The sequence below is a fragment of the Tamandua tetradactyla genome, chromosome 4, assembly GCF_023851605.1.
Source record: "Tamandua tetradactyla isolate mTamTet1 chromosome 4, mTamTet1.pri, whole genome shotgun sequence".
Lineage (NCBI taxonomy): Eukaryota > Metazoa > Chordata > Mammalia > Pilosa > Myrmecophagidae > Tamandua > Tamandua tetradactyla.
The window spans coordinates 58,099,121-58,113,068 of record NC_135330.1 but is presented as its reverse complement, the minus strand read 5'-3'; the positions used below and the strand labels follow the sequence as shown (position 1 = coordinate 58,113,068).

Sequence of the window (13,948 nt, the reverse complement as noted above, 5' to 3'; positions counted from 1 at the left end):
TAAACTTACCTGCAGCCCAATCTCAGATGTTTAGCTGCAGTGAAGTCTTAGAGTCCTATTGTACTGTCGTGGAAAATATGCCACTCTGGGCATATGAGATGACACTTTTAGTCACTGCTCATCCCCTAGCTTACTGTATGACCTTGGAACTCTCTGGGCTTCCATTTATTCACCTGCAAAGGAAGTGATTGGACTAGATGTTCTTCTGGTCTGATTCAACTGTAGGATTCTGGAAAATTGAGACTTGTTTCTGCCTTTGACCCTAATAGTGAAGTAGAAAGTATTGTAAAGGCAGAGAAAGAGCCTATGTTTGAGATTTAAGAAGTATTAATTAAGTCCTTATTAGCATTTGAAACTAAAAATAGTTGTTATTATTTTTTTTCCCTAAGATTGATGGGGTGTTTGTAATCCATAGTAGTTCTCTCCTTTGCTTGCTATTTATAACAAACTCTGGTTTCCTCTGTAGCTAAGTCTGTCTCCTGTTACAGAGGAAGTCAGGCTGAGCCTGTATCTGAGTTAAGGGTCCCTGCACCCCAATAGACTCTTACTGGGATTCTGAACTCCTGATGGTGAACAGAACTGGGCTGTCTCCAGGTAGGCATTGGAGGGTGTTGCTGGGCCATCTAACAGCAGGATGAGCTAATGCCTATTCTCCTATGCAACAAGCACAGCTGCAGGAGTGAGGCTGGGGGTTAGGAATGGAGGTCCAGAACAGGTGGGCCTTCCTCCTCCAGAATTTTTAGGTCAGTGCTCAGAGAGTTTTTGTAAAAGCCAATGCCCAGTTGCTAACCCTAAAGAAGGTAAAAAGGAACAGGGCTCAACTTCAGGCCATCTTTGGAGATGTTTCTAAGGCCCATAGGTATCTTTTAGGTATTCTGATTTGTTACTGAGGGGTTACTGAGGGCCATGCTTGAGAGATCTGGGCCAGATGGCCTCTCCAAGATGCTGGCGGAATATTTTAACTACAGTAGCGTAGGAGCGTCCTGACTCAGAAAGGGTCCCCTACACCTCCCCCAGGTTCCCATCTGCCTAGACGCCTACAGCTCCTGTCAGAAGAAATGATGGAGGCCCCAAGATGCTTTTGGGGGAAAGGTCTCAGTTCAGAACAAAAGCTGGTTCTCAAACTCTAGTCCAATTAGGGAGTGCAGGACTGAGTGTGTGTGTGTGTGTTTGTGTGAGTTTACCTGTTACTCTCAAGCAGAGAGGGATGGGTAAGGGGAGATGTTCACATTAGGCAGCTGATCCTGAGAAACTTCTTGGTCTGGGAAGAAGGAAAGAAAAGGGGAAGAGTGGTTGGGAGGAGGTAGAGGGGGTTGGGGTGGGAACAAACCAGAGAGAGGAAGCAGTGGCTGGGCTGAAGCTGGACGGAGACCTAAGAGGTGGGGATTATCCCAGGCTTCCTCTGCCTGGCTAACCTAAATCTCCCCCAGCTGTGGTTAAAGCCTCTTTCCCATAAACCTGGATCCCTATCTGACCTCTGTGTCCAGTTACCTCCTCATTTCTGTGCTGCAAAGCCCAGGAGTCAGAGTCTGGACACCAGGCTGCCCTACTGCTCCCCAGTGGCTCAGGAAGGAGCTGCTGAGGTGGCTGGAGTAGCCAGAGTCCTGAGGCCCTGAACTCTAGGAAACTTGAGTTTCCACCCTTCCTTGTATCAACCTGATTCCCCTGCCTTGTGCTCCTCCTCACCCACCATGTTGTGGCCTGGGGTGATGCAGAGTGGGCAAGCAGGGGCAAGAAGGGTCACCTACTGTTAGACCCTTCCCTGCAGGCAGGAATTCAGAGTTGGACCCCAGAGAAGCCCAGAGAAGGGTGGGCTGGAGAGGAGCTTTGCAGAAATGCAACATTATCCATCCTAGAGGGGCCAACCTGGCACTTGCTGTGCTTGGAGGAAAAGCCTGGGCCAGCCCCCCTCCCTTCCAACTGGAGATTGCTTGGGGGTGATCTAGGAACTGAAACCAGACCCCCGAGTTCAAATCCAGGGTCTAGTGTTTATACATTGGGGTGAGACTTAATTTACCCATCTGCAAAACTAAAAACTCACAAGGTTATGAGGATAAAATGAAAATATGCCTATAAAGTACTCTGTTCTCTGTAGATGTTCCATAAATCTTGGTCTCCTCCCTACCACTTATTTTAGTTGGAACATGGGGAGGAAGTGCCCAGGATCTGAACCTTCAACATTCTGCTGGGGTCCTGCTCCAGGAGAGATGATCTACCGACCCTAGGGAGAGCTTCCTCTTGGCTCAAATGCTAGTAAAAGTTGTAGGATCCTCCCAGAGCATCCTCCCTCCCTCCCTCCTCCTCCCCGCTCCTTCCCTGGAAGCACTGCTGTTGGTGCTCCTGTTTGTCATCAGTTGGAGGGGGATGGGGGTTGGGGTGTTAATTTGCCCTGGAAGCAGCCTTTGTTTTTGGTCTGACCTTAACTGGGTTCTGGACTACTGAATGAAGCATTATACATGGGGGGGGGGGGGGAGGTGGGAGAGAAAAGGGAGTGGGCAGCACCAACAGATGTATCCTCAGACCCTAGCACACACCCTTGCCAAAATCTCTGACACGGTTTCATCATCTGAGGGTGATGCAAGAGGCTTGGAGTCAGACTCCCCTTGCTTCCCTCCCCCAGAGAACTCCCCACATCTGGAGTTGCAGCTGGGTCCTCCTCTTGGACCCTTTCCAGGGGAGGGAGCTGAGTGAAATGAGGGAAGGGAGGGCAGCTGGTGAGGGGCCTTGTGAATGGTCCTGATGTTGGGAGTTGGGGGGCAGGGCGGAGACCCAGTTCAGAGCCCAGGCTCAGGATCCGGGGATTGCAAGGGCAGTGGTGGATTCCGGCAGTGCTCGCTCATCTTCTCCATCACTGCCCTGTGTTTCAAGTCTCCAGGCTTGCCCTTGTTCTTTATGTCCCATTCCTGCAGACAGCTGCACTCCTCATCCTCCCCATGCCCACTCACGTGACCATCCAGCCTCTACCCAGGTGCCCGCAGTTGAGTGACCCCTTTGTTCCCTCCTCTCCCGGGGGGCAGCTCCGGCCCCCCACATTGACTCTTTGGCCCCACTGCCACAAGAAGCAGAGTGTGAGCCAGGCCCCGTGGGGTCATTTGTGGGTCATAAAGGTCAACGGGTCCATCATCTAGCAGAAAGAAGGGGCAAGTCTGGGCTAGGAATGGGGGAGAGAGGGGAGAGAGGCTCTGCGTCTGCGTCAGAAGAGGACTCAACCAAGAGATGAGCTTTAAAATGCTGCTGGGGAGGTGCAAGGGTAGTTCAGTGGTAGAACTCTCACCTGCCATGCGGGAGACCCAGGTTTGATCCCCGGCCCATGCAGTTCCCAAACAAACAAACAAAAAATCAAACAAACAAAAATTTAACAAATGGGGCTGCAATAAGGGAATACTCACAGGGAAAAAGAATGAAATGTGACCCCCGCCAGACAGCATACAAAAAAAAAATGCTGCTGGGTGGAGGGGGGTGGTGGCATTTTAGTTAAACAATAGCGAGAACCCCCTTCAATAAAGGTTGGCGAGTTCACTGAAGTAAATGCAGAAGGGAAGCTTTCCTGGTGCTTTAAAAATATAAACAGCTAATCGCCGTGGGATGCTTTGAAGTGTAGCTGTACGTCGCGGAGACCTTCTTCTCATCCGTGCTTAGCCTCGCTGTGTGACCTTGGGTAGTTCCCTTCTCTGCGTTTTCTCGTTTATGAAACGAGGGACCCGCCAAGGGTGAGGTCCTGGGACTCCAAGGGCCTAGGCAGCGGCGTGCTCGGATTCTCCGCCCGCGTCCCTCCTCCTCCCGAATCTTCCAATCCCGCCCGCCCCGCGACAAGCGGGTGGACGCGCGCCAAGAGGTCCCTTTAAAGGCTCAAGTCCCGCCCCTGCTGCCCGTTCGGGCCTTCAATTGGTGGTTTGGGGGAGAAGCGGGGACCCGCCCAGGCTCCTAGGGGTTCGGGGCGGAGCCTGGTTCTGGCCGGCCCCCGCCCCCTTTGTTCGCGCTGCGGCGGGAGGTGGCGGGGAGGGAGGGTGGGAGGTGAGCGCGCGCGTGTGCCGCGCGGTGGGGAGCGGCAGGTCGCGCAGCCCGCTGTCAGCTAGCTCAGCCGCCGCCGCCCGATGTCGCGAGGAGGCGCACTGGCCCAGTCCCGGGGGGGCGGCCGCGAGTGAGCCCCTCTGCCTGCCGCCCGCGAGCATGTCACCTCCAGCCTCCGCGGCAGCCTCCGCCAGCAGTACCCGCGCCCCCGCCTCCCGCAGCCGCGGCCGCTGCCTCGGGCATTGGCCCCTGGATCCCCGCCCCTGATCCACGCCCAGACCCCCGCGCCAGAGGACCATGGCTGGTCAGGGGGACTGCTGCGTCAAGGTGGCCGTCAGGTAGGCACCGCGGCGCCAGGATGCGTGCGGAGGGGCGTCGGGCTTTGTCTCGCGTGGGCGTGGGGCGGGGGGATCGGGCGCCGTTCGAGCTGGTGCCTGCACCCCTGGAGGAGGGGCCGGCGTGGCAGGCCGCCGCGCCCGGGCTGCCGCTGGGGAACCGCGCTCCCGCGGGCTGCTGGAAGGTGGCTTTGTTTGGGTGGTGATTTTGGCCCCCTCTTGGGAGCCCTTAATGATCAGAAAATCGAATAAACAAGGAAATCCGCTATTTCACACCCAGCCCTGGCCCAGACCGGAGCTTCTGTGTGTTTCCTCTTCGGCTCCCCCACGGGGCTGCTGTCTCATACAGAGATACTGGAAGAGAAAAAAAAAAATTCCCCTCATCCACCCCTGTCAGCCAGTTCTGTGTTCTTGGTCCAGCTAGAGAAGCCAGCACACCCGCCCCCCACCCCCTCCCGGGGAGCTAGGACTGCAGACAAAGATCGGGTGCGGGAATGAATGGAAAGGCTGGCATGGTGACTTGGCCTTCTGTGGAGGTCAGTGGCTTTGGGAGAGAATCTTGCTTATCCTGTCCCAAGTGGAGATGGACTAGGAGAGGGATGAAGAGGTGTATCTGAGGGTCTACATCTGAGAGGGGAAGAGGCGGTGAGGTAGATGCCCCCATCCCCAGGCACTTAGATAAAACTGAGTGGGTGGGTGGGTGAGGGGTGGCTGCGTAGACTTATTTGGGGTTCCCTTCTCCATGGCTCTGGAATTTGAGGTAATAGCCTGACAGAATTGAGGTGGGGAGAGGATATGGCCCGGGGACTCTATAGGGAGGGGTATGCAGAGGTGCAGGGGCAGGAAATACTGCAAAGTTGAACCATCTGTGTCTTTTGTGCTGGGTGGAGACCGTTTACACTACACCAGCTCTCCCTGTTTTTGTTTCAGGTTTTCTCTTTAAGAGGGGTCTGTTGGTGAGAGAGTGCCATTCTGGGTTTGGTCACCAAGACAAGGATGGTGGAGAGAAGCATTCGTCTCTGCACCAGCTCTGTGTGATGGGAGCGAGGGCAGGGGGAGATTCATGTCTAGGGTGGGTCTCTGAGTCTCTAGATCCCTGGTCATAGGTGACCCAGATTCCAGGGATCCTGGGAGGTCACTTCCAGACAGGGCAGAAATGTCTATGGAAAAGCCTCCCTCCTTCTCCCCTCCACCCCAGGCAGATGCCCCCAGCCAACTGGCCAGCCCTCTGCAGCCCTGAGAGAAGCTGACCACTGATCCTAGCTCTGGGACTAAGGGAGAGAGATTGCGGTGTCCCCACCCCCACCCCCATGCACCCCTGGCCGTACTCAGAGCATCTCTGGAGCACAGCCTTCCTGGCCGAACAGCCAGAGAGACAAAGAGGAGCCCTGCAGGTGCCTGGTGGGCTGGCTGGGGCGGGGCCAGGCTGCTGCCAGGGCTGACATTGCAGCAGGATCCTGTGGAGGTCGAGGGAGGGAGGTTGTTGGTTGGGGGGCGGGAGTGAGAAATGTAAATATGGCATCTGCAGCAGGCTGGGAGAGTCCTAGAGCACCATAAAAGGGAAATGAAGCCCTGGACCCCACTTAGTGTGAGCCTGGGGCGGGAAAGAGGGGATTGGGGTGCCCCTCCCCCAGGGGCTTTCCTTGGGACTCCATCCTGCAGGAGAAAGCCAAACAAAGACCACTACCCACCTCTGTTAGAGTCCCTGGGCTAGATGGTGGCATGGTAAGGTTTGGGGCTCTGAGCCCCATGGAATGGGCACCTTATGTAGAGGGGTAAGGAGAGGCTGAGGCTCCCCTGCTGCCCTCACCCCCTCCAGAAGATACCTGGGTCCCCTCCCACAGAAAGGGCATCATGCCTACCCCCTGAACCCAGGTCTTTGGGGCAATGAGTGTCATCTCTGCTCCCCGCTCAGACTATCCTAGTGGAGTCTGGGTGTCCCCACTCTTTGCTTTGAGTTGCTGAGCTGGACATGGGGAACTTGAACTTGAGCATCAGAAGAGCCAGGTGACAGAGGATCCAGGAAGGTGCGGGCCCTGCCCACTCCCTGCCCCAGCCTGAGCGCCCAGCCCCGGCACATGCCAGACCTCAATGGGCAGCCGGCCGTGGAAGGCAGACAATGCCTGGACAGAACCCAGTTTCTAATCGGAGTGCTGAAGATAGGACTAAGCTAGGGCTGGGAGGGGGAGCAGATGGTTCCAGCAAGGGGCTGAAGCGGGGGAGTTCTCCATGCTTTGGATCCCCTTCTACCCTGTTCCCTCCCATTCTCTCCCCAGAGCACCCCAGAAATCCAGATTGCTGAGGGCCCAGCCCTTTGATTCACTACCTCTTTCCTTTTGCTGTCTTTCTGGAAGTCCTTTCTTGTGTCTAACTGAAGTGCTTTCTGAGTTCCCATGAGAATGAGAACGATTTATGGTGAGCCCTCGAGTCCAGCTCTCAGGACAGGGAGGCCAGGAAGGAGGTGGATTTTGTCTGGCTGGCACGCACATTGTGTGTATGTGGGGGGGGGGAAGTTTGCGGGGAGTAGGAGGTTCTGGGCGATGTTAGACTAGGTGAGAAGTGCCAGGCCCAGGGCTCTTGGCCCTGTAATCTCTTTGGGATGAGGATTAGAGCCGGCTGTCCTTAGAGGGCTGTGGGGAAGGCTGGGGTTGGGGGAGAGCCAGAGGAGGAAGCTTTCAGGGCCTGGGGCTATGCGATAAGATGGAAAGACCCCTTAGCCCCACTCTGAGGTCTCCTTACTTAGGCAGGGTCTGACCCTGAAGCCAGGTGGGTTGCCTTTGCACTACGAGACTGGCAAGCCAGCCCTTCCAGCCTGCCCTGTGATCCTTTTATCCTCTAATCCCTTTGTACGATAAGGACTCTCAGCTTCCTGTGCCAGAGACTGGCCCAGAGCTGGCTTTACCTTGAGGTAGGTGGGGGGCACGCCTTGTGGGGTTGGTGCGGCTCACCCATGACCTGCCATAGGCTGCAGAAATAGAGACCTGACATGGGGGGACAAGAGGAAGGGGATGGCTGTTAAGAAATGCAAGTTGATAAAGTCAAAATTGGGGAAGGAAGCCAAGTCACATGATGAGTTTAAGACCCTTTCAAGCCCCCAGCTCTGAGCCCTTACCATGAGGGGAGTCCTCAGTGTTGCCTAATAGCCCTCCCTCCCCCACCCTTCCATCTCTGCCTAGCTTCCTTCCTTAGGCCGGTTGGGAGGGGGAAGGTACCCATGGCCAGTCTCATCCCCATACCCTGACACTATAAGGTTGAGCAGGGGATGGAGAGGGGCTGGGGGAGCACCAGTCAGGGGCCCAAGAACCAGTGTTAGATTGCACCGCTTTCCTTGCCCTCCCTCATTTGAGTTCTGTAGCTATAGTTCCAGGCTACTCTGAACTCTTGGTGAAGGACTGTCTGAATTTTGAATCAAGAGAATTGGTGGGTTGGAACAGAGAGACAGAAGAAGTCAGAAGAAACTGTATGGGGTGGGAATGGAACAGCACATTCAGGGTCTCACCCTCTGCCCTGGCACTGCCCAAGGCCAGTCAGGGCCAATCACTGCCAGTGGTGTCCCATGCTGTCCAGTTCACAGATATGGGAAGCTCGGACCCATAAAGGACTTCAGGCGGAGACCTGAAAATCTATGTGGTGGCCTCCTGCTGCAGAAATAGGCCTTATGTCATCACAAGGAAGTGGCGTATAGTAACCACAGGCCCCGGAAACCATCCCCCTTCCACCACCCTGCCAGCCTGCCTGATTGGATCTCGGCTTTTGAAAACCTTGGCGTGGCAATGGGGTGGGCCCGGGCTGGGGAAGTGGCAGAGGTGAGGCGTGCCTGGCACCTTTCCTCTTACAGCTCTGGGGGCAAAGGGCGGTGCTGGGGCCGAGCAGTTCATCCACTTGCTGGGTCACAGGGCCCCTTCCCTATTTGTCCTTCTGGGCCTCGGTTCGCTGTGGAATGGGAACTGCTGGTTTGTTCAGAAGCTGCAGGCGGCAGATGGGACGTGAGCTTCATGTGTGAAGGGCAGTGGTTTGGATGAAGCGGAAGGCCATACAATCCTTGGAGGGAACAAAATGCAGGAGTTGAGTATGAATAAAATGTTTTAAATGATATGCTCCAACTAAGTGTACCTAAGAGGTCTCTCTGCAGTTTAAATTATGGGGGACTAGTTAGTAAAATGAAGACTTCACCCCCAGCCCTTTTTTGTCTAATTTTGGTTTGCTTTGCTTTAAAATAGAAAGAAGATTGAATTAGGCGTTAGCTAAGCAGTTATTTATTGAACATTTACTCTGTGCCAGGCATTGTGCCTGCATTGTCTCATTAAATGCCAGTGTAAGCCTGCAAGGTAAATGGTGTTATTCTCCCCTCTGCGGATGAACAAGCAGAGAGATCATGTGAGTTATTCCAAGCCCTTAGCTGGTAAAAGGATTTGAACCCAGGGCACTCTCTCTGCTGAGGCCATCATGTTCCTCAACATTATTTGCTATAAGCTGCCTCCTAGCTCTGCTGCTAAGTAACTCTGTGCTTTGAGTCTCCCATGTCTTGGTTTCTTCAAATAATTTACCATACACAGTTGTCATGAACATGAATGTGAGACAGTGCTTAGGAAAGCACAGAGCGCTGTGCAGATGTGTGGCAAGGGCTGAGCCGCTCCTAATTTTCTTTTACGGGTTGCTCGGCACGGGGCTACCTGTCACCACCATTGTCCTAGCTTCTAAATCTGTGCTGTTCCTTCTTGTGTTTGAGAACTTTTCCCTCCCCACTGGATGTGAGTCTCCATTCTCCCTTTCCTGAGATCCCTGCAGCTGTCCCTGGAATTTGTTTTCTTGCCTGAGTTCCACCTTGCCACTCTCTAAGGAAGGAAGTTTGGGGAGCAGCCAGGCCTCCCCTTACTACCCTGCCCCTCCCCTCTCTCCCCTCCACCTCACCACTTAAAAGGCAGAACCCCGAGTGTCCTATGTCTGCTGGCCTCCCATTTTGCCCCCTAGACTTAGTAGGCTTTCGAGAACGTTAGTTAGGGAGGAAAGCCGTGTCTTTCATGCCCCTTCTCCTTTGAATAGCTGGAGAGGCTGCTGGGAGGCTGCCCGGCTGGGGGAGGAGGGGAGCTGGGGTGGGAATGGTCTGCCCTGGCCCAAGAGAGCTGCCCCTCCATTGCTAGTCCTGCTTTGCCCTTCCGCTTTCCTCTGCTTCTCCAGGATCCAGGAGCTGTGAAGTTCCAAGGCGGGACTGGTGGGACTCTGCAGGTGACAGCAGTGTTGGCCTGCAGTGCTCTGTTCGAGTACTCCTTCTGTCACCTTGGACTGCTCTGGGCTTTGGAAGGGAGCCAGTGCCCCATCCCACCTCCCACCACCATCCCCAGATGCCTGAGTCCCTCTCCCTCTGCCTTACTCGATGACGGCAACACCCTGTTAGAGCTATGGTGGAAGCCACCTGTCCTTTCTCCAAGCTGGGTCTGTCCTACCTGGGGCCGGAGTTAAGGCACACCTGTGAGCACGCCTACACGCGGGGGCTGCGCTGGGCACCAGAGCCACTGTGGTCGGGACAGACTCACTGCCCTCTGCAGCCGTTCTCAGGCCAGCTGCCCATTGCAGTGCATTCCTCAGCAGGGGAACGTCCCCAGAGGCTCCTCCAGATACAGATGCCGTCACACAGCTCTGGGCTCCCAGCTAAACCCGGCTGTGCAACGTCTCTTGTCTCCCGGGAGGTCATGGGAAACCCCTGCCAGATGCCACGAGATGGGGGTGGGACAGGCGAGAGCATTGCGGGAGCACAGCTGAGCTGTGCTTCCCTGAGCTGGGCTCGCCGCTCTTCCCAGGTCCAGGGGACAGAGGAGACAGGGGAGGGACGGTGGCTCGGGAAGCTCCTGGCTGAGTTGTTGGTAGCCAAAGGGTACGTCTGGCTCAGAACTGGGACTGGCCCCTTCTCTCAGCAGCTCATCCGCGTCTCCACTCGGCTCTGGCATCTTGTTGCACCCTGGTCGCCACTTCCTCCCCCAGGTATAGTGATCAGCCTTTTCTGGAGGATGTGCCTCAGGACAGCTGAGACCGTGATGCCCTGGCACAAGCAGACTCTCCTTGGACAGCCTCTGCCGGGCACCCCTCTCCCCTGTTTGACTGCCTGACCCTGGGCTTGACTGAAATCATTGACTGGACTTCTGGGTGAACTGAAAGAGAACGTTAAAGGTCATTCCCCGAGGAGGGGTGGAGGCAGAGTCCTGACCCCCGGCGTCCTGGTACTCCTCCCTGCGCTGACACCTCAGAGCTTCCTGAAATTGTCAAATTGTCTGGCAGCCTCCCTCCCTCCCGGTACTCTAAGGAATGAATCAGGGGGCAGAGGGCTGGGAGCCCCCCTTCACCAGGTCTGCCAGAGCCTCAGAAGCTCATGCTCTCTGACCCCATGGCACAGAGTCTTCTTGTTTGAGGGTTCGGAGCCAGCCCCAGGCTTTTCCCTGAGGGTAACCTCAAGAGGGCTCTGTCTAGGGGGAGAAGACACAGTGTCTGGGGATCAGGGAGAAGGGCCAGTAGGAGGGCAGCAGAACCCTCCAGGCTCTGGGGACTCTGCCCTCGGTGGTGCTGCACTCTTCTCCCACCTTACCCCTGCAGCTAAAGGGCCTGCATCCTAAATTGAGTCTTGGCACCCTCTTTGGAGCGGACCGGGCTCTATGGGAAGATGCCTTCTCTGGACTAAGTCAACGAAAAGCCCCCGGGTGTCTGGGAGCCAGACTCCCCAGGGAGAGCAGGGATTTTGCTTCCAGCTGCCTTCCTGAGAGCTGGCAGGCTGCCATGGAGAGGAGGCGGAGAGGATGCTCATTAAAGTGGGGGTGTAGACGCCCTCTTTCTGTGGCAGGGAAACTGCCTCCTGGGTTCCATGCTTTTCCATACTCCAACCTCGGCTTTTTAACTACAAAATGGGAAAAATGCTTTCCCAGCAGACACCTCGTGGTGCTGTTGGCTGCTGTTGGCAGGATCCGGCCGGGAGCTTCTCCAAGGGGAACATTTCTCTCCGCTCGGACCTCTCTCCCATCCTGGTGTAGAGTTGCTCACTTAGTAAATGCAGCAGGGAACTGGGCACAGAAAGGTTTGGTTTGAATTTCACATCCACCATTTATGAATTGTGTGACTTTGGGCTTGTTAAATTTAACCTTTCTGAGCCTCAATAAAAGGGGGAAACTATCCCCTACTTCACAGGATTGTAACATATTAAATGTATTGATGTGCATAAGTGAACTTGGCACATAATAAGTTCTCAAAAAAATATTGGATATTGTCCTTAGCAGAGGAGGAATGGATGGTGGAGAATTCACAGAAGAGGGGGTTGGAGAAAGAGGCAAGAGCTATATTAATGACCAATGATTTGGGAGGGAGAAGATTCTAGTCTCCTCCAGAAAGGCTCTTTTCCAGGGCTTAACAATCTTTGTAGGCAGGAAGTTCTTTTTGCTAGCTTACCTAATTCTCTCCTGCTGTAGCTGAGTTCCCCTTTGATCTGGCTCTGTCATGAGGAGGAAGTGGTCCCTGGCTGGTCATGGCCTGGCTAAATGGCTGTGGTGTGCTGGGCAGACCAGAGGTCATGGAGATCGTCTGTGTGCCCACCTGCCCCTCTTCCCCATACTTCACAGTGGAGATGCAGGGTACCCACTGGGCTTTCTCTCTGCTTCTTCTGCACCACAGCTGGAGCCAGGCATGGGATCTGGGTAGACCTTTTCTGCACATCCAGAGAGACAGGGTGACAAACTTCCTGACTTAGTGGTCCCTTCTCTGAGCTGTACGAAAGAAGGACATGTTATACTTTCAACCTCAACCTCTCTGGGGCTTTCTGGGGGGGGGAAAGGATAGTTATGTTGGTTATTTTGATCATCTGAGAGGTGATTCTGGGCCAGGTTCTTATTTGAGGGTGGGTGTCTCCCAGCTTGGAAGTCCCCAGAGTGCAAATTATTTGCAAGTGGGCAACTGAAGACATGCCAGTTCCCTGGGTTTTCCTTCTGGTTTGAATCTTCAGGCCTGATGGCTGGTAAAGGTGATCTTCCTAGAACAAGGGGCCCTTACTTATTAGCCGTGTGGCCTCGATCCGAGTTAATTTCTATTTTAGCCCTCGTTAATAAATTAGGAGCAAAAATACCTACCTTAAAATGAAATGATATTATATGGACTGTATGTGTGTGAAGATTTTCAATAAAATAGATATTTTTAAATGAAATGATAAAATGTAACGAGCTAACCTGTGCAGAGAACAGGGCCTAGCACAGTCTGGCTCCATAAATGTGGAGGTTGTTAGTGAGGGAGGTTTAATAAGCAGGTGTAATGGGGTTCCAGGGGTACCAGTCCAGAAAGGGCATCAGGAATCATAGACAGGCACCATAATTGTAAGAATTTCCAAGGATTCTGGAGCCATCCTTGGTGGGTTATTTTAATCACAGCCTATAACCTTAGATCTGTAAGCAGTAAGACCCTTCAAGTGGACAGAGCCTGGGATTGCATCCTTAGGGAGTCAGGGTGGGGATTTGAGGGGCAAGCCAGTTAGAAACCAGGGGAGGGTCCTAGCCATCTTCACCTAAGAAGCTGGGCCGACCCCCAGGAGTGCAAGGTCACCAGGTGACACTCCCGGGAGGGGTAGGGAGGGGTGGTCGGGCAGGCTTTCTGTGATGTCACAAAGCACGGGACCCCACCCGCCCCCTCCTATATCCTGAGTAGGGTGTGGATCCCCAGGCACGTGCTCCCAGCCCTTGCAGAGGGAGTTTTCTCTCTTTGGCAGTCTCGCAGCGTTTTCCCCCACCCTACGCCGCCTTCGTCCTCCCTGCCTCCTCTTCCTGCCCTTCCGCCTGCCTCTTACTCTCCGGCGCCCCAAAGAGCCGAGGAACTGCTGAGCTCAGCTCTTCGAGCAGCCCGGGGCTGGGGCTCGCGGCCTTTGTCCCGTCACCGCCGCCGCCGCCGCCGCTACGGGCCCGGAGCTGTGTGGGGTGTGGGGGGGCGGCCCCTCAGCCCCGGGCGCGCGTTCTTCGGGGGACGGATTCTCACATCACACCGGCTCCTGCTCAATTGTGAACAGAGGAAGCGCAGCGGCCTCGCTGCCGGTGCCAGATCCTGCCTCTGAAAAGCTTTCAGCCCCTTTCTCTTGGCTCTGGCGCGGCCCTCACCCGCTGCCGGGCCTGCGGGTTGCCAAGTGGCAAATAAACCGTGCTCTGTTCTGGGAGATTCCGGGGGCCCTTCTGAGTGGGGCTGACGGCCTGCCCTTGCTCCCTGCTGAAGCTCCAGAGGAGATGGATGGTGGCTGTGGAGGGGGTGGGGCTTGGGGTGAAATGTGTAATATTCGGGAGATCCCTGGGCAGAAATGACACTGGATGTACTGGTCTCCAAAATGTATTTACAAAAGCCTGCAGCCAGTGTGGGCCATGGTGGCTCAGCAGGTGGAGTTCTCGCCAGCCATGCCGGAGACCCGGGTTCGATTCCCGGTGCCTGCCCATGCAAAAAAAAACAAACACAACAAAACAAAACCTGCGGCCAGGCAGTGCATGGGTAGCTCGGTGTTAGAATTCTCGCAATCATGCTGGATTCGATTCCCAGAGCCTGAACATACAAAACAAAAACCAGCTGCCCCATGGGCCATAGTTAGCTGACTGGTTTTA

General features: G+C 54.9%; 1 protein-coding gene and 2 long non-coding RNA genes across 10 annotated transcripts in view; 1 reads left to right on the top strand and 2 right to left on the bottom strand.

The window, feature by feature from the left end:
• Nucleotides 1-11: 11 nt before the first annotated feature.
• On the bottom strand, nt 12-3,102 carry LOC143680836 (uncharacterized). The gene is made up of 3 exons (XR_013174203.1): nt 2,946-3,102; nt 1,185-1,261; nt 12-173 (listed from the first exon to the last, which is right to left on the bottom strand). It is a non-coding gene; the product is annotated as an uncharacterized LOC143680836 (long non-coding RNA).
• A 919-nt stretch (nt 3,103-4,021) lies between these two features.
• KIF21B (kinesin family member 21B) overlaps nt 4,022-13,948 on the top strand; it is a 49,105-nt gene continuing 39,178 nt past the window's right edge. For 2 of the 6 annotated variants that reach the window (XM_077157364.1, XM_077157366.1), the window contains exon 1: nt 4,022-4,349. In XM_077157364.1, coding sequence (XP_077013479.1) covers nt 4,309-4,349 — 41 coding nt within the window. In that variant the 5' untranslated portion in view covers nt 4,022-4,308. Of the gene's footprint in view, nt 4,350-4,474; nt 4,883-5,276; nt 5,419-13,948 lie in introns of those variants that run through there. The other 4 variants (XM_077157368.1, XM_077157367.1, XM_077157369.1 and 1 more) reach the window with 3 other exon arrangements.
• On the bottom strand, nt 8,590-13,143 carry LOC143680833 (uncharacterized). Of its 3 annotated transcripts, none has more exons than XR_013174199.1 (4): nt 12,545-13,143; nt 11,775-12,088; nt 11,265-11,392; nt 8,590-10,492 (listed from the first exon to the last, which is right to left on the bottom strand). It is a non-coding gene; the product is annotated as an uncharacterized LOC143680833 (long non-coding RNA). The 3 variants fall into 3 exon arrangements; XR_013174200.1 differs by having other exon boundaries at nt 8,590-11,392; nt 11,775-11,877; nt 11,965-12,088; XR_013174198.1 differs by having other exon boundaries at nt 8,590-11,392.